The sequence below is a fragment of the Prorops nasuta genome, unplaced genomic scaffold, assembly GCF_024137725.1.
Source record: "Prorops nasuta isolate Cenicafe-Biocafe unplaced genomic scaffold, Cenicafe_Pnas_1.2 PNAS00010, whole genome shotgun sequence".
Taxonomy (NCBI): Eukaryota; Metazoa; Arthropoda; class Insecta; order Hymenoptera; family Bethylidae; genus Prorops; species Prorops nasuta.
This window is the reverse complement of record NW_027116807.1, coordinates 7,213,192-7,237,203: the sequence shown is the minus strand read 5'-3', so window position 1 is coordinate 7,237,203 and position 24,012 is coordinate 7,213,192. Positions and strand designations below refer to the sequence as shown.

The 24,012-nt window shown below is 41.8% G+C and overlaps 3 protein-coding genes across 8 annotated transcripts; 1 reads left to right on the top strand and 2 right to left on the bottom strand.

The window, feature by feature from the left end:
• Positions 1-50: 50 nt before the first annotated feature.
• LOC136777131 (PI-PLC X domain-containing protein 1-like) lies at positions 51-2,175 on the bottom strand. Its single transcript, XM_066733204.1, has 6 exons — positions 2,055-2,175; positions 1,701-1,955; positions 1,410-1,614; positions 1,096-1,316; positions 727-1,000; positions 51-640 (listed from the first exon to the last, which is right to left on the bottom strand). The coding sequence occupies exons 1-6, from the start codon at positions 2,173-2,175 to the stop codon at positions 403-405; spliced, it is 1,314 nt and encodes a 437-aa protein (XP_066589301.1). The 3' UTR covers positions 51-402.
• Positions 2,176-5,241: 3,066 nt separating this feature from the next.
• LOC136777013 (uncharacterized) lies at positions 5,242-8,073 on the top strand. Of its 5 annotated transcripts, none has more exons than XM_066733007.1 (3): positions 5,242-5,399; positions 5,515-5,595; positions 6,152-8,073. In XM_066733007.1, exons 1-3 carry the CDS (start codon positions 5,242-5,244, stop codon positions 6,360-6,362), a joined length of 450 nt encoding a protein of 149 aa, XP_066589104.1. In that variant the 3' UTR covers positions 6,363-8,073. The 5 variants fall into 5 exon arrangements, 2 of the variants coding, with proteins under 2 accessions (XP_066589104.1, XP_066589103.1); XM_066733006.1 differs by having other exon boundaries at positions 6,134-8,073; XR_010823205.1 differs by lacking the exon at positions 5,242-5,399 and having other exon boundaries at positions 5,535-5,675; positions 6,134-8,073.
• LOC136777010 (insulin-like receptor) lies at positions 5,399-23,818 on the bottom strand. 2 transcript variants are annotated; one of them, XM_066733003.1, is made up of 11 exons: positions 23,448-23,818; positions 20,095-23,378; positions 19,534-19,981; positions 15,020-19,403; positions 14,536-14,945; positions 14,020-14,452; positions 13,544-13,697; positions 13,269-13,446; positions 13,019-13,181; positions 9,753-12,927; positions 5,399-5,543 (listed from the first exon to the last, which is right to left on the bottom strand). In XM_066733003.1, the coding sequence occupies exons 5-10, from the start codon at positions 14,733-14,735 to the stop codon at positions 9,862-9,864; spliced, it is 4,194 nt and encodes a 1,397-aa protein (XP_066589100.1). In that variant the 5' UTR covers positions 14,736-14,945; positions 15,020-19,403; positions 19,534-19,981; positions 20,095-23,378; positions 23,448-23,818; the 3' UTR covers positions 5,399-5,543; positions 9,753-9,861. The 2 variants fall into 2 exon arrangements, with proteins under 2 accessions (XP_066589100.1, XP_066589101.1); XM_066733004.1 differs by having other exon boundaries at positions 14,020-14,449.
• Between the last annotated feature and the right edge of the window lie 194 nt (positions 23,819-24,012).

Here is a 24,012-nt window from a genome sequence, read left to right as displayed (position 1 = left end):
AATTATGATTTTAAATAAACATATTTTAAAAATAACAACATCTCTCACGCTTCTTCCTTCCATTTACATTTATTTCTAAAATACAATAATATCTATACCCCGTAAAACAATTAAACTTACTATTTCGATAAAACTAGGCAATTGTTTTACATAAAAAAATAAGGTTCCAATGTACGAGACACACGCGAGTCTGTTATGCTATATACGTAAGTACAGAACGGGCCGGTTAATCGATCTCGATCAATCAATACTATCATAATATTGACGTATAAAAATGAGGGATTCGTTGTTGTAAGTGAATCGAGTTGAAAATCTGGAGCGTCGACGTGTATAATAGAATATTATAATATGTAATATATGTATGTTAAAAAATAAAATATGGAAGTCGCTCGAGATGGTTCGTCAGCAGCCAGAGTTTCGTTTATCGTTCCATTCAATGGCAGTTTCGATAATTCCCGATGATCTGACAAAGTCAACAGCGACTATATTGGCAGTGGCTTGCCATTTGGTGTTGTACCAATAAGTGACATTGGCATTCACTCGATCAGCCATTTGACGAAGACCTCCCAGACGATTCAGAATTACGTCCCACGTGTTTGGCGTCAATTCGGCCATGGCCGATCTCGGTATCGTTCTGTAGCTGCATAATGAAAGAAAATTCGAAAAATGTCAGGAATGCGATCCATTCATTTACCATGAGAAAATAATTCTTCGCAATTGGATTACCCTCCGAGCTCGGCATTTTCAATTCGATTAAGATAGGAGTAAAGGTCCTCGACTGTTCTGACGTTTCCCCACTGATGAGTAACGCAGGGCCAGACACTGTCGTATTGGTTGACCAGCCGGGCGTCGTCATATCCAATTATAAGCCTCTTTCCAGATGCCCAGATATTATTCAACGTAATGGACCAACCGTAAGTCTTTGGCAGAAAATAACCAGCGAACTCTTTCTCCAAGAATCCTATCAGTTCTCTATGGACCGTGAGATTCCCTCCAAAACCTAAGCAAAAAAATGTTACTCTTTGGATAAGATATCTTTACAACAGTATACACTTGTTTTGATTGTAATTTCAGAGATTCTAGAATCTGACTTACCAACGGGGAATTCTTGAATATCGAAGATGACGATCTCTTCGGTGTTGTCGAGAAAAGTTTTCACGTGATTCACGACAATTTCAAGCGGGACTGCGCGAAATACGCCGTGATTGGCCCACCAGACAATATTCCTGTCGGGATAATAGCCCACCCGGATGTCCAGGTACCGTACACCGTATATCAATTGGGCCAGAATGTCCACATCCTGCAGTTTAATTATCCTGACGATTACCAGTAAAAATTAATAATACTATAATAAATAAATCCATTCAACGCGATTAAATCAAGTTCAGAGTATAAGACGACGAACCTGCGTCATTACGTATTTCTCCACTAGATTCTCAGCGGTTGCTTTCTCGTGGATGGCGTAAGAGGCCGAATCGTGGGTTCCTGGCAGGAAGATTTTGCTCATGGTTAGGGGTCCCAGGGCTCCCTTCCTCTCGGCCATCCAGTTCGGCCGTGTCTCCAAACAGTTCGCTTTCCTTATAGTGCCATTTCTCAACCACGCTACGTGATACTCTAGGGGATTTTTTTGCCAAATAACCGTTACGATTAGTTTGAAATAGTATAGGATAAATATAGGAAGAAAGAAGGGATTCCCCTACTCAAACATTGCCTGACGAAGTTCAAACTGGACGTTGGAATGAATTCAACTTGGATTCCCGTTTTTCTGATGCCACTCGATGTATCCGGGATCAACAAGTAAATTGGTTTTACAGTGTCGTCTGGCTCCGAGGTGTAGAGGGCAATCTCGTCGCCCGGCCGATAATTCAGGTGATTCCAATAAATCTCCAATTCTCTGATCACCTTGTTAGACATCAACGGTGATATTATTACCGCTGCATGAGCACTGTGAAATTCTATAGAAAATAATTTAAAAGTGAAATAATTTTATTACGTTATATATCTACGTATACAGATTACATAACAATTTCGAGAAAACTCGTGAAAATAATTACCGTCTTCCGCGTCGTGCGAGCATTTCTGCTCGGTCGACGTGCTGACGCTGCTGCTCACTATCGCCGCGATTTTTCCTATTATTAATATTAATGCAAATACAAAATTCCACTTGCTAATCATTTTTTGCGCAATCATAGAAAACTCATAGCACGATCACGCAGAAGAAAAGTCGTTGGATCGTTCGTGGCGAGAATCGAATAATGAAATTCACAGTTTTTGATTCGCCCAAAGAGCAACGGAAGGATGAAATTTATCTCGTCGATATCTCGAACGTTGATTTAAAAAGATATCCGTTTGATTGGGGGATGGAGGGGGTGGAGAGTGGAAGAGGGGGTGGGGGTAGGGGACAAAGAACGCTGGTACATACGTAAATTTGATGGATTGGATTGGATGCGCAGAGACTGGAAGAATCTGATATATATCAGAGAGATAAGACTACGCGAGTCGAGAGCGCGAGTCGAGTCAAGAGTCGAGTGAGACGGTGGTCGAAGTAAGTTTCTTTGATGACTATCGCGCGCGTGGCTTCATTAAAAGTCAGGAGTAGCGTGGGCGCTGCCACAACACTCGCGAGCCTTCTTCTTCTTCTTCTTTATCCGTAACTGCCGGCTTTGATGCCTTTTTCTCAACAGTCATTATTTCCTACTACTATCAAGCTTATCAATAATGCAATAACCATAAAAAACTGCTTGGAAAATCGAATGAATAATCTCTCCAGCGGATATTTGTTTACTCTTGTAGGAAATCGAGATGAAAAAAGTGCTAGCGACACAAAACCTCGCTCTTTCGTAATCTCGTTGTTGTGGTTAAGCACAACAGGAATCATGGATTTCTGAAACTCGATTTTTACGACAGGAAATACGTAGAATGCTATATTTACGAGTTGGTAGAATTATGTCGAAAAGGGAAAACAAGAAGCGAGCAAAAAGAGAAAACAAAATTCTTTACGATAAAGCTGACGCATGTCCAATGGAAAAGGTCTAATTTAGGATGTTTAGGAACGGTGAACGACTCGAGCAGTCGTATTCCTAGAATTAATTGCTGCTGCTCTCTCTCTTATAATCAACGTCTCGGTCGTTTCGTGGTTTCTCACTACGTTACGCTCTGCCGTAAACATTTATAAGTACCTGCTATTTTTCTTCTACAAACACAAACGAGTCATAACAATTAACCTTGCTAATACGTATAGATAATATCAAGACTGCGATTGTGCTTCTTTTTATCATTCTACTATCCCAACAAGTTTACTTCTGCATTTATATTTTGGTAGAACAATCATTATTTGAAAAGTCCCAGTATATCGACAATAGCTGGAAGTCCATGAATATTTATCAGTTCCAAAAATTCTGGCAGATCAATCGACTGTAATTGTAGATTTATAAAGATAATCTATCTATATTTACGAAAGTACTCTAGAAGAAGCGTTGGGGCGAGGGGGACAATTGTTTTCTTTGGTCAATAAAACCGGGACATATACATATTTGTTAGCAATTGTGCACCATTCTCACGTGACAAATACAATCCGATAAGCAAACTCTGATTAGAAATGTTACGCTGCACAAGGTTTTTTTTGCACTAATAACACTCGAGTTTCTTTCTGTAGTAACTCTTATCAATTTATCGTTATTGTCTCGCTGTTTATCTGGAGATGTACTTGAAAATTTGTCCTTGCGATATGTACCGCATTGTTTTCCTAAACGAGTTTGACAAGATTGATTGATAGAGTAGGGAGAAAGGGGGTTAGAAAAAAAGTAAAAGAATCACGAGAGAGGAATAGAAGGGGGTGGGGGGCGGTGAGGAGTTTGGTTGTTGGCGCGATTTTCGCGCGAAGACTAGAGTGAAGAATACGAATCTTAGGTTAGGAGTTTGGTAAGCTCCTGAGGAACAGGTGGAGCTAGCTGGTGAATGTGGATCTTTTGAATACGTCACAGCACAGCACCACACGATACGTCGAGAGATTCTGACCGAATTTGTTAGGTTAAACGGAAATAAACTGCAATGAACTCCTGGAAGTCTCTCGGTGTTGTTTTTGCCGGTATCGGTTCTCTTTCTCTCTTTCTCTCTGTGGTTCTTTCCTGGGCTTCCAGGTGCTGATCGATCCCGCGTGTCAAGGCCGTGCACCAGATTCGTCAAACGCTTTCTCGCCCTGCTTCTGATAGATTCTATCGCGTGCGAGATCCGCTTTTTACTTTAGCCTTGTAACAAATCCTAAACGTGACTCACCGTATCGTTCGCTCGTGGATTCCCTCCTCCCGTTTCCTCGAGGTCTTTCCGATCGACGAGGAGAAACCCATCGGTAAGTCGTCCTCGAAAACGCAAAGCTTAAAAGCAAAATCATTGTGCCAGCAATAATAAAAACGATCCAATTTGGTGTTTTATCATCTTCCTTTATTATACAAAACTGGAAAAAAAACGAAAACTTTTTTGCGAGAGTAACAAACTTTTGGCTTATGTGACTAGTTGTAATACTCAGCGGCAATACTAAATTAGTGCAGTACATGATTTATTTACAATTGTGTGTCAACGCGGACTAGTTAACGATTGAAAAATGGAGAGAATATGGTTCTTCCTCTTCCTCCTCTTCTTAGTTTTTTTTTACTTTTCGGAATAAACCAAAATCGTAGATCAAAGTACGTAAATTAATTGTATACGATGATGTTAAGAGCTAAGAATTAAATTTACTTTTTTTTTGGAGAGAGTGAGAGATACGACACTTATAGCATTTGAGGGGAGGGGGATAAAGTTACGGCAGAAAGATTAGAATCTTCACTCCTCGCTTTAACAAATTAAATATAGGGATAAAAAAATATATATTAATTTTACGCGTTAGAATGATAAATAAATAAAGCTGTTTTCTTAACTAATTTCCAATAAAACAATCACGGATTCTTTCACAGTTTCTGTGTCCTCGTTTCTAACAATTCCTGGTGATATTTATAGACAATGTGCGTATTGAAAATTTCCATTCCACGTTGAAATGTTTACTCCTCGACTTAGAGCCAATTGTTTATTTGGCTAACAAGATAATTCTCTCTCTCTCTCTCTCTCTCTCAAATACACACATACGTCCTTGTTCTTTTGTATACTCAGGGCACGCAATAATTTAACTAAAGCTAATCAACTTAAAGGTACATAAATATTACACTAGATTACAATAACGTTCTTAGTCTCTGTCGTGGAAGACACGGTATGGCAGGATACTCTTTTAGTTTTTGTATTACGAGGAATATTCTCTTCAACGGATCTCGACTCTTCTCGATGCGGACTTTTCGACATTGGACTACTTTTTGGCTTCTTCCGGGGTTCCATCCAACAATTACCATTCAAGGCGCATCGCGAAAAATCAGGTAGACCCGCAGGAATGAGAATCTCGTACTCTCCTGGGATCCTTTCATTTTTGGCAATCATATCTCTTTTTTTAAGCATTAATGAATATGACTAATTTTTCTTTTCCTCAAATAGTAGACGAACGGAAACACAGCAACCATTCTCTAAAAAAACAAAACAGAAGCGAGAATTGTTAAATGAAATTTGGAATCCCAGGTGAGCGCTGAAGAAGTGAACGGTGAAGTGTGATGATGGTGGTTGCGGAGGAGGAGCAGGAGAACAAGAGTTTCAAATAAGTTAAAGCGACATATACATAAATACACTATATATGTATAAATGGTACTTATACATACAGATTGTCATTCGAATGTCATTCCACAGCATTCACAAGATCTATGCATGGTACCCCATCCGAGGTCCTTTATATTAAACTGCGTTGTTCAAATGACAGCCTGTATGCGTTAACTGGGAAAACATCTTATCAGTCAAATAAACCCTTGCTTCAACATATTGCTAATTTAATATTCAATCAATATTAATTCATTTATAAAATTAAATGAATTAAATTTTATTCAATTTCTTTTAATTCAACGAGTTATACTGATTGAAATCGAGTATATAGTTATAATTGACAACTATTCGAAGCAACATTTATTTGAATCAAATGATTTTTTTCTCAGTACGCACGCAGTATTTGCGAATGATCGAAGAAGTCTCGAGGAAACTTCGATTTTTAATGGATACATTTTTTTAGCAATTTCCCGCTCTCAAGGAGGAAGCGCGTGAGATTCGTTGGCCGCTCGCGAAGCGGAAAAGCTCGCGTCTCGCAGATGGCAGCTGCGGCGCACCAGGAGAAAAACGAGAAGCTAATGAATACTTTGGTCATCCCAGTTTGGCGCTGCCAAGAAATCATCAACCTTGCTTCTTCTTTTTCACGATGTTTCTCTTTTACCTTAATGCAACATGCCCGATGCAAATATTGAATAAAAAATAAAACAAGAAAAAGAGAGACGTTGTAGAAATTTATAAATAAAGTCGTTTAAAAGTTTATTTGGATAAAAGCTCGTCCCGCTCCACTCGAATCTCTCAAAATATAGATTAACGTCTCTCTCTTCCTCTCTTTCTCTCTATCTATCTACTTATCTATCCTCTCTTTTGTTTAGATTTAGTTTCTAAATAATAATAATAAAAATAATGTTAATATTGATAATATAAAAATAATGATAATTAAATTAATAATAATAATAATAATTGGGAACACATATTTGAAGTAACGTAGAAATACTATCGAATAAATAAAATTAATGATAAAAATATAGGTCGTCGCGAGATTCTAATAACATTTCATGGAAAAAGTTTTGTGGCTTTGTAAAATCATTGTTATCGGAAAATTGGTACCAAGTGTTCGCCGTCCTACATTATATAAATCTAATGTCCTTCTAAATACTCTATCATTGTTGCACAATTAAATAAATTACGATTGTTAATAACAATTTATATATTATATAACTTTGTATTATTTTTCATGAATCCCTCGTAACGGTTATTCGAGGAGTCAAAATCTCGCGAATACTTTGGACTAAATTAGTTTGTATACTTTTGTTTCATGTTACTAAGCTTTTTCGCTAAATCGAATTTTGACAATACTAATGAATAATTAATAATAAAAATAATAATCAATATCAACGACTCGATCGATTCGCTTTATGAAAATGATTAAAATCGTCATAGGGTTATATTCGGTACGATTAATGATTTATGCGAATCGGATCAATTGGCGCTTTACTGCTGAAGAATTAATTTAATTAATATCTTATCAGAGAATTTACTTACTAATTAAGGCTAAGATTCTTCGCTTTCGCGGATAAATAAGGATTAAGGAAACTAGTACATCAGGGCAACCCTAATTTGCAACTAAGTCTTTGATTTCAGTCCGTTCTGGCTTAATGCCATTGTGCATATGCATGTGTATATCTATGCGTTTGTGTATGTGTATATATGAGTGTACTTGAATGCGTGTCAAAAGTATATCTGTTACGGCTATATAACAAAAAGTTAAATTAATTAAAATCAAATGACATTAATACTGGCATCTTGATCGTTTCAAGTTTTACAAAAACAATCCGCCAGGGAATTTCGACATTATTTTTCCAAATAAGTGATTTTACTAACATAGTTTTTCCTGCTTTCGACTCTTCTTTTGTATCTCACAATTTTCGCTTTGGAGTGCTTTACAGAAATAGCAGTTTTGCCATTCAACATGAGAATTCTCTAACAGCAAGAGCCCTGAATAGCCTGGAGATTTTTCAATGAAATAACAATTCGTAGTGAGAAGCTACAATTCCACTTTGTTAACAAAACTGACAGAGAGAAAGAGGGAGGTCCCATGAGAAACTACAAGAAAGTGTTGCTATAATTGCTAAGGCACTGAGCGGTCAGTTAATAGCTAATAGTATACAATTTACATCAGAATTAAAGTATCCTACTATTTACAACTTTGACCAATCTGTTAACTAACATTTTCCTGTAATTTGCCTGTTTTCTTATTCCTTCCCTCGAGTTAATCGCAAACATCCAAATGAATCATTGCTTTTTACGTTACAATCAATTCCGCTATTCGTTCAGTCACCTTGCATAAAATTCTATTCAACCAAGTTCTCTGGCGAGCTTTTTTTAATCTTCTACCGCATTGCTAAGATCCGCATATCCCCTCCCCCCCCCCCCACACACACACACACTCTCCATCTTTCTCTCTGCTTTGCAGGACAGTTGTTCGTGCGCGAATATTCTCACGCTGGACGCGCGATAAGTAGCAAAGAGACGGAAACAGGTTTTACGACCAACGCTCGAATGCCACTGCGCGAATCTGAGCCAAGAAAAATGTTTGCATTGAAGCTACTTTCGTCGAAATTGTAAGGAGAGTGAGAGAGAGAAAGAGAGGGAGAGGTCGCGCGTCCAGATTTCATCTTGCACGAGTAGCATTGGGAATCAGAGGCAAAAAGAATTTTTGCTGCGAATCTCTTTCCTTATAAAATGTAACGGAGGACGACAGATATTCGCGTTCGAATCAGTTCTGCTGATTTTTGCTTCTTCGGCATGGTACTTAAAAGCTACGTTATTGCGACGATGCATTAAAATGAGATTAGAGCAGTCGAAATCTTTTGAAATTATTTTCTAGCTGACCTATTCTACATATTTATAGTATATTATATTGCCTTGCAATTTTTCGGGACTTTTTAAAGATCGGGAGCGTTCAGGGAAAACTCGAATATCCTGGCTACCGATCGTTAAACGGTCGATACAAGAGTGACACGATTCCTCCTTCGGAGTAGTTCGGAGTTAGGGCTATGGCACACAAAAAAACTTAAGCAAGACTTAAGCAATAAGATGAAAACGAACCAATCACTGTTGAAAATTTCGGCAATGGCTAAACTGTGATTGGTTCGTTTTCATCTTATTGCTTAAGTTTTTTTGTGTGCTATAGCCCTTACTCCATTAAATTCTATGCTTTATAGGTGATCGATCGATCGATTCGACTTAATCTATAACTCGAAACGACATTCAGAAATTAGCGCGGGACGAGGAAACGAATCCCTCGAAGAGGAATGGACGTTACAATATTAATATTAATAATGATAATAATAATTAACAGTATAACAACATCGAATAGCCCCCAGAGCTTACGACAGTGAGAAAATGAGAATCTGCGCTATAAGGTTTACTAAATTCTGAAGAAAACGAGAATCCTTCGAGAGGAATGATAACCAGATGAGATACGGGCTACAGAAAATTCATAGTTACGCTAATTTGGCAGATAAATTTAAGAAAGGTTAAATTGAATTAAGTGAAGTTTCGTTTAAGTAGAGACGGTAATACACGTTCGCACAATTATGGTATTGTATTAAGATATAATAATAGTAGTACTGTTGTTAAATTGAAATAAACTAATTGTTCGATGGCTTAATAACTAGCTGGTCTCCCGTTTAAACTTGGAACGGTTTCTATTTACATATTTATAAGGAGGGTTTCTCAAACTTTTCGCCCGTGATTGTTCGTCATTAATTTTAGTATTGGTCCATAGGGAAAATCACTCGGGGTGATATTCATTTGGTAACATTTTCCTCTTTACAACTTTCGAGTCATCCCCATACCGAATATTGCCCTGAGTATCGTTAATTACTTTTCGATGGTCTCTCCTAGATCCTTCGTTCCCTTAGCCCTTTACAATAATATTCGAGGTGATTCGGAGCAGTAATCGCACAGACTTGTCTATACAATGAATAGGTTGGAAAAATGTTGCAATGTTTCTAGGATTATGTACAAGCTTTTCTCTACATTTCTCGATCTATCGTTTGGTTCGGTCAGAGACTAACCTGTGGAATTTCTGCCGGAATCAGGACTAACGGACGGTTGGAACGAATCCGGAGGAGGCCGAAAATTGCCTAAGGAGGACGATTTGGTCGAGTTTTGAGGCCTCCGCTCTCATCGATCCAACGGTACGTCCTCCATATTGGTAACATTGCCAAAATGCTGGAATCCGTTCTTGAAGATCCTACCACGGCTGGTGCCAGCCTTCGTCTGATCCAGCAAGGTAACGTTATCCTCGAATTCCCTGACCCATCGGGCGGTCTCGTTACCCCAATGGAATCTGATGGGCGCAGCATGGTGATAAGCCTTTTTAAGGCCCAACCTGCGGATCTCCACGCCATCGGTCGAGTGATAGAAGGACTTCTCGCAGAAATCCTGGCCCAGGAACGGCTCCAGCTCGGCCACGATCTCCATGAAGGTCGGCCTGTCGTTGGGCCTCCACTTGAAGCACCTCTCCATGATCTTCATGATGTTCTCCGGACAGTTTCTCGGTATATTCAGTATACCCTTCCTGAGGACGTAGCTCAGCACGTCCTCGTTGGACAGTCCCTGATAGGGGACCTCCGCCAGGGTGAGGATCTCGTAGAGAACCACGCCAAACGACCAGACATCAGAGTCTGACGTGAAAACACCATCGGACAAATTTTCAGGAGCCATCCACCTTATGGGCAAAAGTCCTTTTTTGCCAATTTTGTAGTAATCAGTCTCGTAGATGTCCCTGGCCATGCCAAAGTCACCGATCTTGCAGACAAGGTCCTTGGACACCATACAGTTCCTGGCAGCCAGGTCGCGATGCACGAATTTCTTAGATTCTAGGTAAGCCATGCCATCGGCGATCTCGGCTGCCATTCTGATGATTCTTGATGCGTTTGGTACCAAGTGGGTGTCCCTGATTCTCCTCAGGTAAGTCTTCAGGTCGCCGTTCTCCATCAGCTCCATTATGACGTAAGGAGGATTCCCTACAGACACCACACCGAGGAGTTTGATGATGTGGAATGTCGAGAAGTTCTTCATGACGGACGCCTCGTTCAGGAACTCGTTCTTCTCTCGTTCGCTGCACTTCTCGGAGATGGTCTTTATGGCTACCATGACAGTCTTATCCAAGCAGCCCTTGTAGACCATTCCGAAATTACCGAGACCCAGCTCCTCCAGGATCTCCACGCTCTCCCTCTCCACTTCCCAATTGTCCATCGTGTACTGGGTCTCTATATAGTCAGGATTGACATTGGCTATCAATCTTTCCTGCTGCTTTCTCTTACTACGACTCCTGAAAAAGAGATAAGCTACCATTACAGTCGCTGCTAACGTGGCAAAGATTAACAAGGCGATTATTATGGTCGAGTTGTCCTCCTTGAGACCAACAGAGAAGTAGATCAGTTCAGAAAAATCACCATCCCCTGCCAACGAGGTGGATCTCATTCTCAGACTGTACTTTCCAGGACTCAAGTGCTTTATGGAGTAGGCATTTCGCTTCTCCACGTAAACAGAGTAAGGGATACAGTCCGTGCTCTTCTTGGCGTCTCTCACGTCGAGATTCGTGTACTCCACCACGTAAGCAACCGTCAGGGAATTGGGATTTGGCACAGTGTCCCACGTAATGTCTACTATGGTGTTGTTGAAGACCTCGACCTTGACATTTGGCACATTATCAGCGGACCGCCTTCTGTCGGTTCTCGTGTTCGTGTACTGAACCGAGGAACACATTTCTCTATTGCTGCTTTTCGTCCCACAAGCTGCCACAGAGATCGTGTACAGCGAGTAGTGACGAAGCTTATCGATAATGTAGGAATTATTGCTGGCGCTAACATTGAACACGAAGGAATGGTAAACACCATTTACAATTCTGGTCAAACTGTCGTCCAGATTGAGCATAGCTCCTCTACTCTTCTCCATCGAGTCCTCTGCCAGACGATCGAACTCACTCTCGAAATCATTGTACTTGTTGAAAACGCAGTAGTCCTTCTTCTCGGCAGGAACGTAGCTCAGTGTGATGTTCTCGTGGCAGAAAATATCGAATTTCTTCATAGATACGGTTTTGGCAGCGGTGTCCTTGGAGCAACAGGAACTTGGATTTACAACGGTGGTTTTTATGGCTATCTCTTGAGTCTCGTCCACTTGCGAATCTGGAACAAGGCTGTCCTTGCAGTAATCTCGAGAGGACAAGAACTCTTTGTCGTCTGGTCTGAGAAAGCCAGAGATCATGTAGTAAGAGATTGGACCGTTTGGACGTTCAGGTGGGTCCCATTTTACAGATATCTCGCTGCTGCTCAAAGAGCTGGAGACTACGTTGATGGGGGTCGATGGGATATCGCTACGAGTTCGAAAAAACATTATTTCAGATTGACCAACCTGACTGGCTTTACCTCTGCTATTGGTAGAGAGACTGTCGTTCATAGCAGAGAATGTTTTTACATATGCTGCGTACTTTGTGTACGGTTTTAATTCTGTGATCAGTTTTGACACGAATGAAGAATTCTGATTTGGAACGTCGACGTCAACCATCTGCCAGTTATTATTGCCACAAGCGTTAGCTTCGTACGTGATGTTCTCGTTCTCAGTTTCAATGTAGTTTAACACGTAGCTTAACAATTGTTGACGTTCTGGGGCCTTGTAACTGTCCCAGTTAAGATTCACGTAATCGGAGCCAATCTCTTTGGCTCTCAAATTAATATCCATGGTAACGCAAGCCACCTTTTCTCCGTTGGACACCGCCTGTACTTCTAAATTAGTAAAGTTTGTTATACCGACCATCCTACCCAGCTCGTCGATTTTGTTCAAGCACAATTTTGGATTGTAGTGAAAGAATAATCTGCCATTTTTAATCTCCAGCTTTTGATCAGGTGGGAAGAGATTCGAGAGGTTCGGGTTGTCTAATACTACCAAACTGGCGTTGTTGATGTCTAGTTTTTCTCCCTTTATCACTCGAAGCTTCTTGAAGAAATACAGCGAGGTAATTGGAAAGGAATGGGTAACTTTCACGTATTCCGTGATCTCCTCTATAAGTCCAAATGCATCTGTCAATTCGTTCATAATATTTGGATTGCCATTTCTGATTTGGAACTCCAGAGCTCCTTTCACTATCGTGGTACCACGGAAACTCTGAGCATCCGAGATATGACGTATTATAGCTCCCTTTCCTATTTTTCGACATCGTCCCTCACACTTCTTGCAAGTTGTTACCTGTAGAATTCGATTAATGATTTTAGATGAAAGCAACGATTATTTGGATGTTCGAAAATACCTCTTTTCAGGAAAATTTTATAGCACTCACGTTATTCTTATCGATGTAATCCTCCAAACCATCCGGACATTGGACGATGCAGGAACCATTAAATGGTCTCCAAACTTGTTCATCGTCAAACTTGAATTTTCTCACCTTATTCATTTCTATACATTCCTCTTTTCTGATACATCGTCTCGATAAGTATGCATACCTGTAAACATTTATTTTGTTTAATTAAAAAATTAATTCGACTATTGAGAGCATCTGTGCAAATTATGATAGGATTATAGCGACTCACAGGTCGATTGGGCAATGCTCCATGCATTTCCCCTCGTGCCTGTAGTGTTTGCACACGTAACAATCCTTCTCTGTTGGTCCATGACATTCTCCCAGACACTGCTCGTGACACTTTGGCTTTTCCCTCATTTGACAGTGCTTAGCTGTCCAACAATATCCACCAGGACACTGCGAGCATCCTGAAATGAAAAAAAGATGTAACTTTTGGTCGAAAGGATTCTATTATTGAAAAAGTCAATAGAGAGAAAAGAGAAGAAATATGAAATGGTTATGTACCAGGGCACGAAGCAGCGTGTCCATTATCCTTGATAACATTTTCCCCAGCCTTGACGATGATACTCCAGTCGAGAGTATTCGTGTAGCAAAGAGAAGGATTCTTTTCGATTCTGACACCCCCTCTAGATATCTCCGTGAGATTGCTGAGGCCAATCTGGTGGGGGGAAGAGTCAAAGAGAGAAAATTAGAAAGAGTAGCAAGAGGTCAGAATGACAGTTAACTTGATTATCTCATTAATGGCACTTAACCCTCTGGTTAACACCGGACAAATTGGGACGAAGCCACGAGTGCCTTGATTTTTGCGTGGGAATCAAGAGCAACAACAATAACCATACGTTTACAACGAAGAAAATTATCAGTGTACGTGCTGAATTTCACAATTAGTCTTCCATACGGTATACATAGTACTTTAACATGGTTGATTGGAGAATGACAAGAAAGAGTAAATCGGTATGAATTAAATATCACGGGATTACCTCCTTGATATTGTTCATCTCGTAGACCATAAATGCATAGTCGGTGAAGAGAATATCACCTCTGATGACCTCGAGATTGGGAAAGAGATTGGCGAGAGTCTTCAATCCACTGATCCTATAAACCAGGAGGTAACCAGTGATTTCCCTTAGATTAGGAAAACTGATGTTTTGAAAATCTGCCTCAGTATTGTTCTCCATAAGAACGATCTGCAGGAATCCTTCAATGATCTGACAGTCCTTCAAAATCCGGAAGTAGTTGACGTTGTTGCGAATATCCACACTGTGACAGATGCCTTCGCGTATCACTGGACTCATGTAACGTCTACCTTTGGGGATTCGAGGATCCTCGCTTGGCTTTCCTCGAGATTTCGGCAAATTGCTGGACTGCTGTGATTGGTGGGTGCTTTTGGCCGAGCCGTTGCCCGTTGAGCTGCTGCACAGAACGCAAGTAAGTTACAGATATCTGGTCCCAGCACACGTGATTAATGATTAGAGACAGAGAGTGATGGATTTTACCTGGATTTATCGATGGCCCTGTGGTTCCTGAAGGAATATTCGAGCGCATCGTCGCTGTTACCAACAGCCAAATCAAATTTGCTCTTAATCGTCTTTTCCAGGTGCTTGGACGAGCTCCATTTTTTGGGCTGAGCGAGTGGCCTCGAGGCAAAGATCGCGAGGATCGCGACGACGATCAGCAGAAGTCTGCTGGTCTTCATCTTCCTGTTTCATCGACGCCAATCTGAATTCTATCGCGATCTGTCCTGTACACTGACTCTCCCCTCTTCAAATATCACCGCACACTATGTTCCTCCTCCCCCTCTACCTCCAGTCCGATGGTTCACCAAAGAGGCTCGCGTAAACCGTTCCTCCCTCCTTCTATGCTCTCTTTTTCTATACCAACCGTTGTTCCTCGCAAATTGGAGTCCCTGCAATCGGAAAATAGATTAGAAAATTGCATCGAACGATTTTTCTTTCTCTCTCCTAAACGAAAATCCTATACCTTCCCTTCTGGTGTTTCTAGTTGTCGTTTTCGCAGACTGAAATTCTGCTCATTTGGCTCGAGCAAGTTCGCTCAGCGAGCTTGCAAGTCGCGCGTCCAAGGCGTGTCTTCCTTTATGACGGTTGTGCATAAGTCTCGTAAGCTCGGTTCCTGTCTCACTCAGAGTAGCTTCTTGTTGAAGATGAAATACTTTTTAGGCTTCATGCTTTCTCGATCTAGGCTGGTGATTTCCTGCAATGCGAGAAAAACGTTTTGAAAAACGGTCTTGAAATTGCGAGTGTGTTTGTGGGGACCAGATGGGGTTGAGGGGGGGGGGTAGCATTGTCTGGACCGCGTGCCACCAGCTCTTATTTATCATCGATCCATCCACACTTTCTTTGAGGAGCTTCTTCGATTACAACCTTGTCCGAGCTTTCGAGCAAGCTTATGGCCATCGATTCATCATCCCCCCTCCCCCTCCTCCTTGGCTACTCAAAAGCCTATCTTCGATTCTTATTTAAACCTGAATCGCTAGCGCGCGCTAATTATATCGTCGGGCCAAGAAGCCATCTTCGAGCATTCGAACTCGCCGTATAAATAACAAGATACCGATCGAAATTCGAATAACGCACCGAACGAAGAATAACGCGCCGGTGACGATAACGCTGAAGTAAACAAAAAGTGCTTTCACCGAATTGAATTACAGGCGCAGTAACTCCTTTTACTCAGGGAATTCGATGTCGCTCTCCTCGCGTAATTCAATTAGGAGGATTTTATCGACTGTCAGCGAATACATTCGAAACCTGCGAATTCCTGCATGAATTATCGATCCTTCGGTGGATATTGATTTTATTGCGTTTTACAGTCGGTGCGAGCGAAAGATCGACGAGAGCAACTTATGACATTATATAATTAAATGAAAAATTATAATTGTTTATGAGAAGAAACGCTAGTATCACAATGTGACATAAACATCTCGGAATAATACAATTTTGTTGCTTGAATTACACAAGTGTTTTTGAATCTACGATTATGCATTTTGTTTTACGAAATAAACATGGATAATTACACACACACAAATAAGGTATTAATTCATTATTTTCTCGTGAAAACTTCATCTTGCACCATCAATCATTGGGTGGGTGTAAATATTATTATATACGTTTTCAAGAGTTGATGCGAATGCAGAATTGCCAAGAGCAATTTATAATATTGGATGAGAGCCTGTTGTACCACAATGTGGTAAATAACCTTTGGAGAACTTTTGTTGTTTGCATCGATTGATTTTTGCATCGCACAAATGTTTTCGTATTTAAAATTATCCACTTTATCGAACAAAGTAGCTGAGATAAGCATAATTACACAAACGCATACACACGCAAGTATGTGTGGCGCCAATTTTTTACCGGCTTGTAAAAATTACAGCATGGATCAGCAATCCTTCGATGGACATAGGTATTATTATATTTCGCAGAGTCAACAGGAATGAAGGATCACCAAGAGCAATCTATAGTAGTGAAAAAGAGCCGCTCGTATCACAATGTGGCAAAATCCTTCCAAGAAGGATTTCTGTTCTTTTCATTGATTTTTGCATCGTACCGGTGTCCTTGCATTTGAAATTATGCACTTTGCTGAACAAAGTAGCCGAGACACGCACGCAATCACATAGACGTAATATACCGGGTGTCTGGTTAAATATGGCCAAAAATATAATTTAGGATCGTACGAATAACTCTAATAGCTCGCAATAGCATTTTAAATCTAGTCCTTAGCGAAGAAGTTATTAAGTGTTAAAAATTGCTTAATTCGAGGCTTCGTATTGGTCCAAGGACCATTCTGACGATGTCTGACCAGCAGAAGGTCAGCGGATGGCTCCACCAATGAGCATTTATATAAGCAATTTTTGATCCTCGATAAATTCTTCATTACATAAGGCTTACATTTAAAACTCAGATACAGTAATTTTTTCTTACAATTATTCTTATTATCTAAATTTATAACATTGACAATATTTAACAGGTCCCTCACTATATTAACGCAAACAAGCGCAGCAATACGCACTATACGCACATATATAGGACGCCAGGTACATACGTGTACGCCCGTAACAATTCCAATACAGATTATCGATCCTGTGATGGACGCAAATATTACATTTCTCAAAGGATCACGGGCAACAGCAATCCATAAACATACAATTGATAAGAACCGCTCGTACCACAATGTGACATAAATTCCGTAGCCAAATAAAACATTGCTGTTAGTTTCGCAGAGAGTTCTCACATTCAAAATTATGCACTTTGTTGAACAAAGTAGCTAAGACACGCACGCACGCACGCGCGCACGCACGCACACACACGTGCGGCGCCAGTTTTGTATTCGCTCGTGACGAATGTTCGCGAAGGTAGGTGATTCGATTCATTGATTTTTTTTCTCTCTCTCTCTTTCTCTTAAGAAAAGCTCGTTCTGGCGAGCGAGTTGCTGGCCGATTAATCATGGACTTACGCAGCAAAAACGAGTTTCGAGTCTTTGACTTTTTTTCTCTCCTCTCACTTTGCTGCGGGACGGAACGCAGCGGAGTGAAGGGAAGGTGAAAAAAGGCTGTCAAGCATCTAAGCGAAATGACGATGTTGCATTTGCGTTTATCAATCCTCGATCGTCGGATCTTCGCAAGAAAGTGTGGCCAGACGCGGGCCGCACTATGTTGCCAGGAATTCCGAGGGCCGTCAGTCAGCTGGAGGAGAAGGTAAGGAGGGAGGGGAGGGGAAGGGGGGGGGGGCTGGGGAGAATTTTCGTTCCACTCGACGGATTATAACGAAATGATGGATCTGGACGATTAAGATGAAGATCTAAACTGGTAGATTCGCCTCCACAAAGTGGCTAAATAAATTGGAATTCATATTTTGTTTAATGGGAGATTTTGCTGGCTCGGCGTGATACGTGAAAGAAAGAAAGAGAGAGGAAAGGGGTGCAGCCAAAATGAAGACGGACGAACGAAAGAAAAAAGGAAGAGAAGGACGAAATATAAGAAGCATATAATGAAAAAGGCCAAAAAAGCAAAAAAATGGCCAGGCCAGCAAGAAAGTTGCAAGGAAACGAGTTTGTTGATGTCGAAGCACGTCGGTTCCACGTGCGTCACTCCCATCTTTGGTGAGATTGCTGCACGTTGCCTAATAACATATCGGATATACTGTTGCAACGGGGACGCCTTTGAGAAATTGATTGCGTTCCTTTGACCGGCACGCCGACCGTTTCTCGCCCCATTCCTATTATACTCTACTTTGTTGCTTTACTACCATCGGCAACGGCATCTCAACTTTGCCACTCTCATAACTCGCCGCTCCTTTTCTTTATACCGGGTGGCTTAATTCTCATTTTCCCTCAGAGTCTTACACACCATTTTCTTCCAGCAATCGTACAGACATGGATGCAGACGGACCAAAGACTCTGAAAACAACGATACACAGATGTTACGACAAAGAACAGAGTGATAAAATACTTTAAAAAAATATTTCAACTTTGTTAATTGAACGGCGCAGTGGGCGCCACCCGGTATATATATACACCTATTCCCCTTCTTTGCTTACTCATTGTTACCCATCTTGCCAGTTCACGCTTCAGCGGAAACCGAAAGAAGAAAAATAAAACTAGCCGAGCAACATAGTGGCTCAGGTATACCAAGCACAATGTGTTGCGTCCCTTTTTCTGCACTCTCTTGGAACGGGCTTGTTGGAGGTGGATCAATTCGATAATTACTTTCAAAGATCCTTATCTTTTTGCCAATTTTACGCTGAATGGCGAAATAATAAGCTAATTCGATCAAGCCAGAAATTTGAGACATGGCTTTGGCAAGTGGATCTACTGGTGAGCAATGTTTCATCGGTTTGTTTACGTTTTGACTGGTTCGTCGTGTGAGGGAGCCTCGTGCGTGCGATCCCGCCCATTCATAACTCGGTGAGCGGGCGATAACGATAACGATAAGGCTCCTCTTTTGCCAATCTCTCTCTCTCTCTCTCTCTCTCTCTCTCTCTCTCACTCTTGCTTGCCTCCAGTCACAATAATAATCTCTACCGCAGGCTATGGAACCCCAATGTGACACTCGACACCACCTCGACCACGGACAATCAATTTATTAATAGTCGCATATTCCCAGCAGGCAGACAGCCAGCTACACTCTCACTCTTCTCTCTCTTTCTCCTTCTTCACCTTGGACCAAGATTTCTAATTATTATCGACAGTCGATTCGTCAAATTCCTCTGCTTCTTTCCAGACAATTTTCACCATCGATTGACGCAGGAACAAGTGCAAGAGTAAGCAGAGGTGGTGGTGGGGGGAGGGGAGGTCATTAACTACAATAGAAATTCCACCTCATGAATTCCTTATCATCGCAACGACCTCCGGAAACCTGTCTAACGAAAATAAAAAGTCACATTTTAGTTCTTTCTTTCCTTTTTCTATTTCTCTGTAATCGCTCGGCCATAAACGACGAGTCGATAGCACACCTGTGTAACGTTTGCTTGGAAAGAGATACATACGTGAAACTTTGAAAGCCAATGCGCAGATCGAGAGTCGATAAATGTCCAGGCGAGCCTCGAGTAACTATCTCGAGGCAAATTCTACGCAAACGAGCACTCTGCGAAATCATTTGACTAAATATTTTGTCCATTTGCTCGAGCAAATCCCACATACGCGCTTGATAAACGTGGACAGAAAAACACGATAGGCAATAACTATCGAGTGTCCTCGGCTTTATTGAAAACATATTGCGCATTACCGTCTCGAGGTTAATGCTTCTTGTATAAATTAGCTTTCTCGCCCATTATCGATCCGAATACCATTTCCAAGAGGCACAATCCTCAGATTTTTCTTCCATTAGGTTAGAATACACATTGAAACGGTTTGCATGAATTTCCTAGGAAGAGCTCCGAAAGGAATTCTTTTGTTCGTGTCAAAATGTAAACATCTCCGTGGAAGATCTGATTTCTAGAAAAGAAAGAAAAAAAAAGTAAACAGAAGGGAATTTATTATAGCGATAAATTCATGGAAATAAGTTTAAATAGTGACAAAATGAGATTAGATGTGTATAGAGTCTGTACCTGCTGCTTGCTCGTCTCACTGCGACTCACTCTAAATATGAGGGTACGTGCAGTATAGCTCGAGGTCGTTGGCCAAAACAAACATCGTGTCGATTCCGAAAGGTCATAAATATAAATAGAAGAATCGATGAGTCGTTTTGACCAATTTATTGATTGAAAATTGAGCTTCACTCGAGAGAGTATAGAAATTTGACTTTTATGGAGGTTATACGCTCTCTTCCGAGAAGAAGAATCAAGCTTGCGATTCGTTTCAGACGAAACTGGAACGTTTGCGACTGTACGAGTCACGTCAAATTTAGATCTTCGATAAGAAAACACCGAGAAATTCGGTGTTTTGCTCTACCGTTTATTGCGCCATGTCTCTCAACTATTGCGTCATTCCTCTCTCTCTCTCTCTCTCTTCTTTTCCGTGTTGACTCATCCATCGTCATACCGTTAATGCCGTGTAAAATACTGTGCATACATTGCTCGATTTGCTACGTTTTCCAAAAATGCGCCTTCGTAGATCTATTTTCCTTTCCAATCGCTCGATCGAGCTGTTTTGAAATTATGATAGCCGATGGCCTATTAAAATTAATTGCTGCCAATTTATTTTACTCATGTGTGTGTGTGTGTGTGATGATTAGTGCGTAAACAGATCCAATGGTCTCGGGAAAGATTCGTACAGTGGGCTCTCTCATTGTCTTTCTCCCTCCAACCAGAGCGCCGGTTATGATAAATTCGTGAACCGGCAGCTGCGCTCCTGCGCATCGTATCTTCGGCTGGTCTCGCACGTGACCGTCACGTTTTATCGGAATTGCTCATTTTTACAGGTCAATGCATACTTGACCTCGAGGTGGTACGTGCCTGCAATGCTGGACAATTATTTCTCAAAGGTCACATTAATATCAACTTATTTTTTCGTTATCGGTCTAGGAAGGTATCTCCGACGGCAGAAATACATGTACACTAATGCTAGTATAGTGCTGCCTCTACCACTACTACTGCACCACGAATACTGATACTGCTGCAGCATTCATTCTTCTTGTGTCACGCAGCGGTTAATAAAATGTGTGGTTATCTCGCTTTATCGCGCCTATTTACCTGAAATTTCACTTACGTGCATAGTAAGGTATTTCCTGAAAGATAATCCAACGATATCGGTCGAGTCAATGGACGAGGTAAATCCACAGAATTCCACATGCCGATTTTCTACGCTTCAATTATTGGACGCGACGAATACGCGCGAAAGGCCCAAAAATGGAAAGTCGAAAACAGCGGGAATTACAGCGTGCGCCAAGCCAACTTTGTGCTGGTGCTGCTGCTGTCGCCGCTGCGTCTCGTTTACGTAACGCCAGCGATCCAAGTGGCAAAGTTTCGAAGCACAATACGCGTATGTGTGCTTTGCTCTTTGTACTTGTACCAATCTCCACGGCGTACACACATACACACAAGCAGTCACCAACGAGTTCCACTTGAAAATAGTTGCAAGGTAAACAAACCAAGATCGATCACTTGTTGGCGAACAAGTTCACGCTAATGCCTCTTGTATTTTTCCTATAGAAAAAAAAACAAACATTTTTTTGTTTCACTGAATCACATCAGCGCAGTAGCTCTCGCTCCACTCGCACGACAACCCCAACCGTCTTATTAACGCACTGTCACGTTTTGGAGAAAACTCCGAGAATAATGATAGCTAATTAATAGCTCTTTTGTCACATTTGCCTCCACGTGCATATTATTATTGTTGTTGCACATGATCACGTAAATTCGACGGGTCGCGGTCAATGGGCTATAATTAGTTATATTAAGGTTTGAAGCCGGGAGGCGTCGCCTAACTGAAATAATAAATGACCGATGAGGAAGAGGAGGAGGAGAGATTTTGCGTGGAAAAGAGGTTAAGTTCTCGAGTACACGCGTCGCTCGTTATTCCGTTCCAAGGAACAGGTTGTCGCGCACGCAGGAATCCCAATTATTCCGGAGACGCACAACCCGTTCCGGTGGTTAGGGGAGGCGGAAGAGGGAGGAACCGAGTCGAGCGTGCCCTAAGGTTCCTAACCTTGCGAAGATCTCTTGCGAGAGAGAGAAAGAGATTGCTCGGTCACGAAAACACGCCTCGGCCTCGGATGGACCGATTCACGTCTACTAACGAACAGGAGGGAGGGCAGGGGGGCATGCTCTCCCGAAAGAGTCGCATTGCTTCCTAAACGGAAGCGAGAAAGAGAAGCTTCCTAAAAAGACGCGTCATAACCAAATCCAGCGGTTTCGCGTCGAAAATTCTTGCCACGCTTCAGTATCTAAGGATTTTCTAAGCCCAAAGGTGGGGTGTGTGTATGTGTGTACGTATGCATAGGTCTGTGAGCGTGCATGCGAGATACACGGAATTCCTAGAAAAGGAGGCTACAATGTGTTAGGAAAGGGCAACAGCGGGTGGGAAAAGACAGAAAAGAGAGAGGAAGTCGACGAATGGGTTTGAAGAGAGGGATGGGAGGGGGGGGGGGGGAGACTTAAGAAAGAAAGGGAGAGAGAGGGGCATGCGAGGTGAGAGCAAAAATTCCAACTGTCCGAAAATTCCGTGAAACACTTTACCACACTCGAGAGTATACGGAATTCATGAAACGAAGTGAAAAAGTCAGTTCCTAGAATTCATCACGAAGCACAAAGTCCGATGAATTCGTGAAAATCCATTAATGTACGAATTCATCGAAAACGAGCATCGAACAAAAATGTAAACATTCAGTAAAGAGAGCGAAAGAAAATATCGAGGGAAAAATGTATCTGGATGATATTTATAAATATAGCTTAGGGGAAATGTTTCGAGTTTCTTGACTGTTTACTGGATGTGTGAAGGGCCAAAGGGAGAGGGAGGAACAAGTTGAAGCGAGAGAGCGATGTCTCGTATTGCGTAGTAAGCGCTTGAATGGATTACGTCACGCGCCACAGGCAGACGGAGGGTAAATAGTACATGACAAGCCACACGCACACACGCAAAAACTAGCACACGCACACATTCTCGCAGCACTTGTTTATTACATTTATACGCGGGGAGGACCTCGATCCTGTTGTTTTGATCCGGGCAATGAGCGAAGCACGCGTAAAATCCTTCGCGCGTGTGTGAATAATTTATCTCCTCTTCTCTCTGATAGTCTGCTGGCTGAATACGGCTTTTCCGGTCAACGGCAAACTGCTGGGAGAGACCGATTGATCGAGTTTCGTTGGAACTGGTGGATTCGCGGAACCTTTCGATAAGTTGCGCGTTTCGAGGCCATTTTGCGCGATCTTCCCACGTGTTTTCTTTCGGTGCGCTGCTCAAAACAACATACATAGAGTCACGGCGTCATTCCTTCCCCTCCTCCACCGCCCTCTTCCCTTACCCTTTTCCTCGTTCGCTCTGCTCTCGCTCCACTTCCTCCCCTTTGCCCCCTAACCGCTGTCGTGTTTTCTTCCTCCCCTCCAAAGCGCGCAACGCCACCGAAAGCGTTGCTTTTTCACGAAATGGCACCCACGTGGTCCCTATGAACCCTGTCGAACGCACAAATTCTCACCTCGACACTTGTTCCTTCGCGAAATCCTTTTTTAGCAACATCGGACAGTCTTCTCCTGTTTGTCGAATAGAATGTTATTGGAAAACGGCACGTCATTCGAACAACAGCACCACATCCCGAAGTAACAACGAGTCAGCTGGCACTGTCGATGTTGATTTCAGAACTGGCCGTGGACATTCGTGAGGGCCCTCGCGTAGTCGGTTCTCGTCTCTCGGCAGTCGTCGCACATTCGTTCGTTTCGTACAGTTTCGTATATTGCCCATATTGCCTATGCCTGCCTGCCCCAACCTAGCACAACCACACCACAACCTCCTCGACCCTTACGCCACCATTTTCTCCGCGCACAACGCTAGTAAGCTATTGAACGTGACAATTTACCGTGCGCATTGCCTCC

What these genes read in the sequence shown, in the direction of transcription:
- LOC136777131 (XM_066733204.1), bottom strand. Translation starts at nt 2,175, where the DNA reads ATGATTAGCAAGTGGAATTTTGTATTTGCATTAATATTAATAATAGGA. An exon ending in CTTCGTCAGGCAATGTTTGA is followed by an intron (nt 1,615 to 1,700) that starts GTAGGGGAATCC and finishes AAAATCCCCTAG; the next exon opens with AGTATCACGTAGCGTGGTTG. An exon ending in GAAAATGCCGAGCTCGGAGG is followed by an intron (nt 641 to 726) that starts GTAATCCAATTG and finishes TTCATTATGCAG; the next exon opens with CTACAGAACGATACCGAGAT.
- LOC136777013 (XM_066733006.1), top strand. Translation starts at nt 5,242, where the DNA reads ATGGCAGGATACTCTTTTAGTTTTTGTATTACGAGGAATATTCTCTTC. An exon ending in GGCGCATCGCGAAAAATCAG is followed by an intron (nt 5,400 to 5,514) that starts GTAGACCCGCAG and finishes TTCCTCAAATAG; the next exon opens with TAGACGAACGGAAACACAGC. An exon ending in AATGAAATTTGGAATCCCAG is followed by an intron (nt 5,596 to 6,133) that starts GTGAGCGCTGAA and finishes ACATTTTTTTAG; the next exon opens with CAATTTCCCGCTCTCAAGGA.
- LOC136777010 (XM_066733003.1), bottom strand. Translation starts at nt 14,735, where the DNA reads ATGAAGACCAGCAGACTTCTGCTGATCGTCGTCGCGATCCTCGCGATC. An exon ending in AGGGCCATCGATAAATCCAG is followed by an intron (nt 14,453 to 14,535) that starts GTAAAATCCATC and finishes CGTTCTGTGCAG; the next exon opens with CAGCTCAACGGGCAACGGCT. An exon ending in GAGCATTGCCCAATCGACCT is followed by an intron (nt 13,182 to 13,268) that starts GTGAGTCGCTAT and finishes AAATGTTTACAG; the next exon opens with GTATGCATACTTATCGAGAC.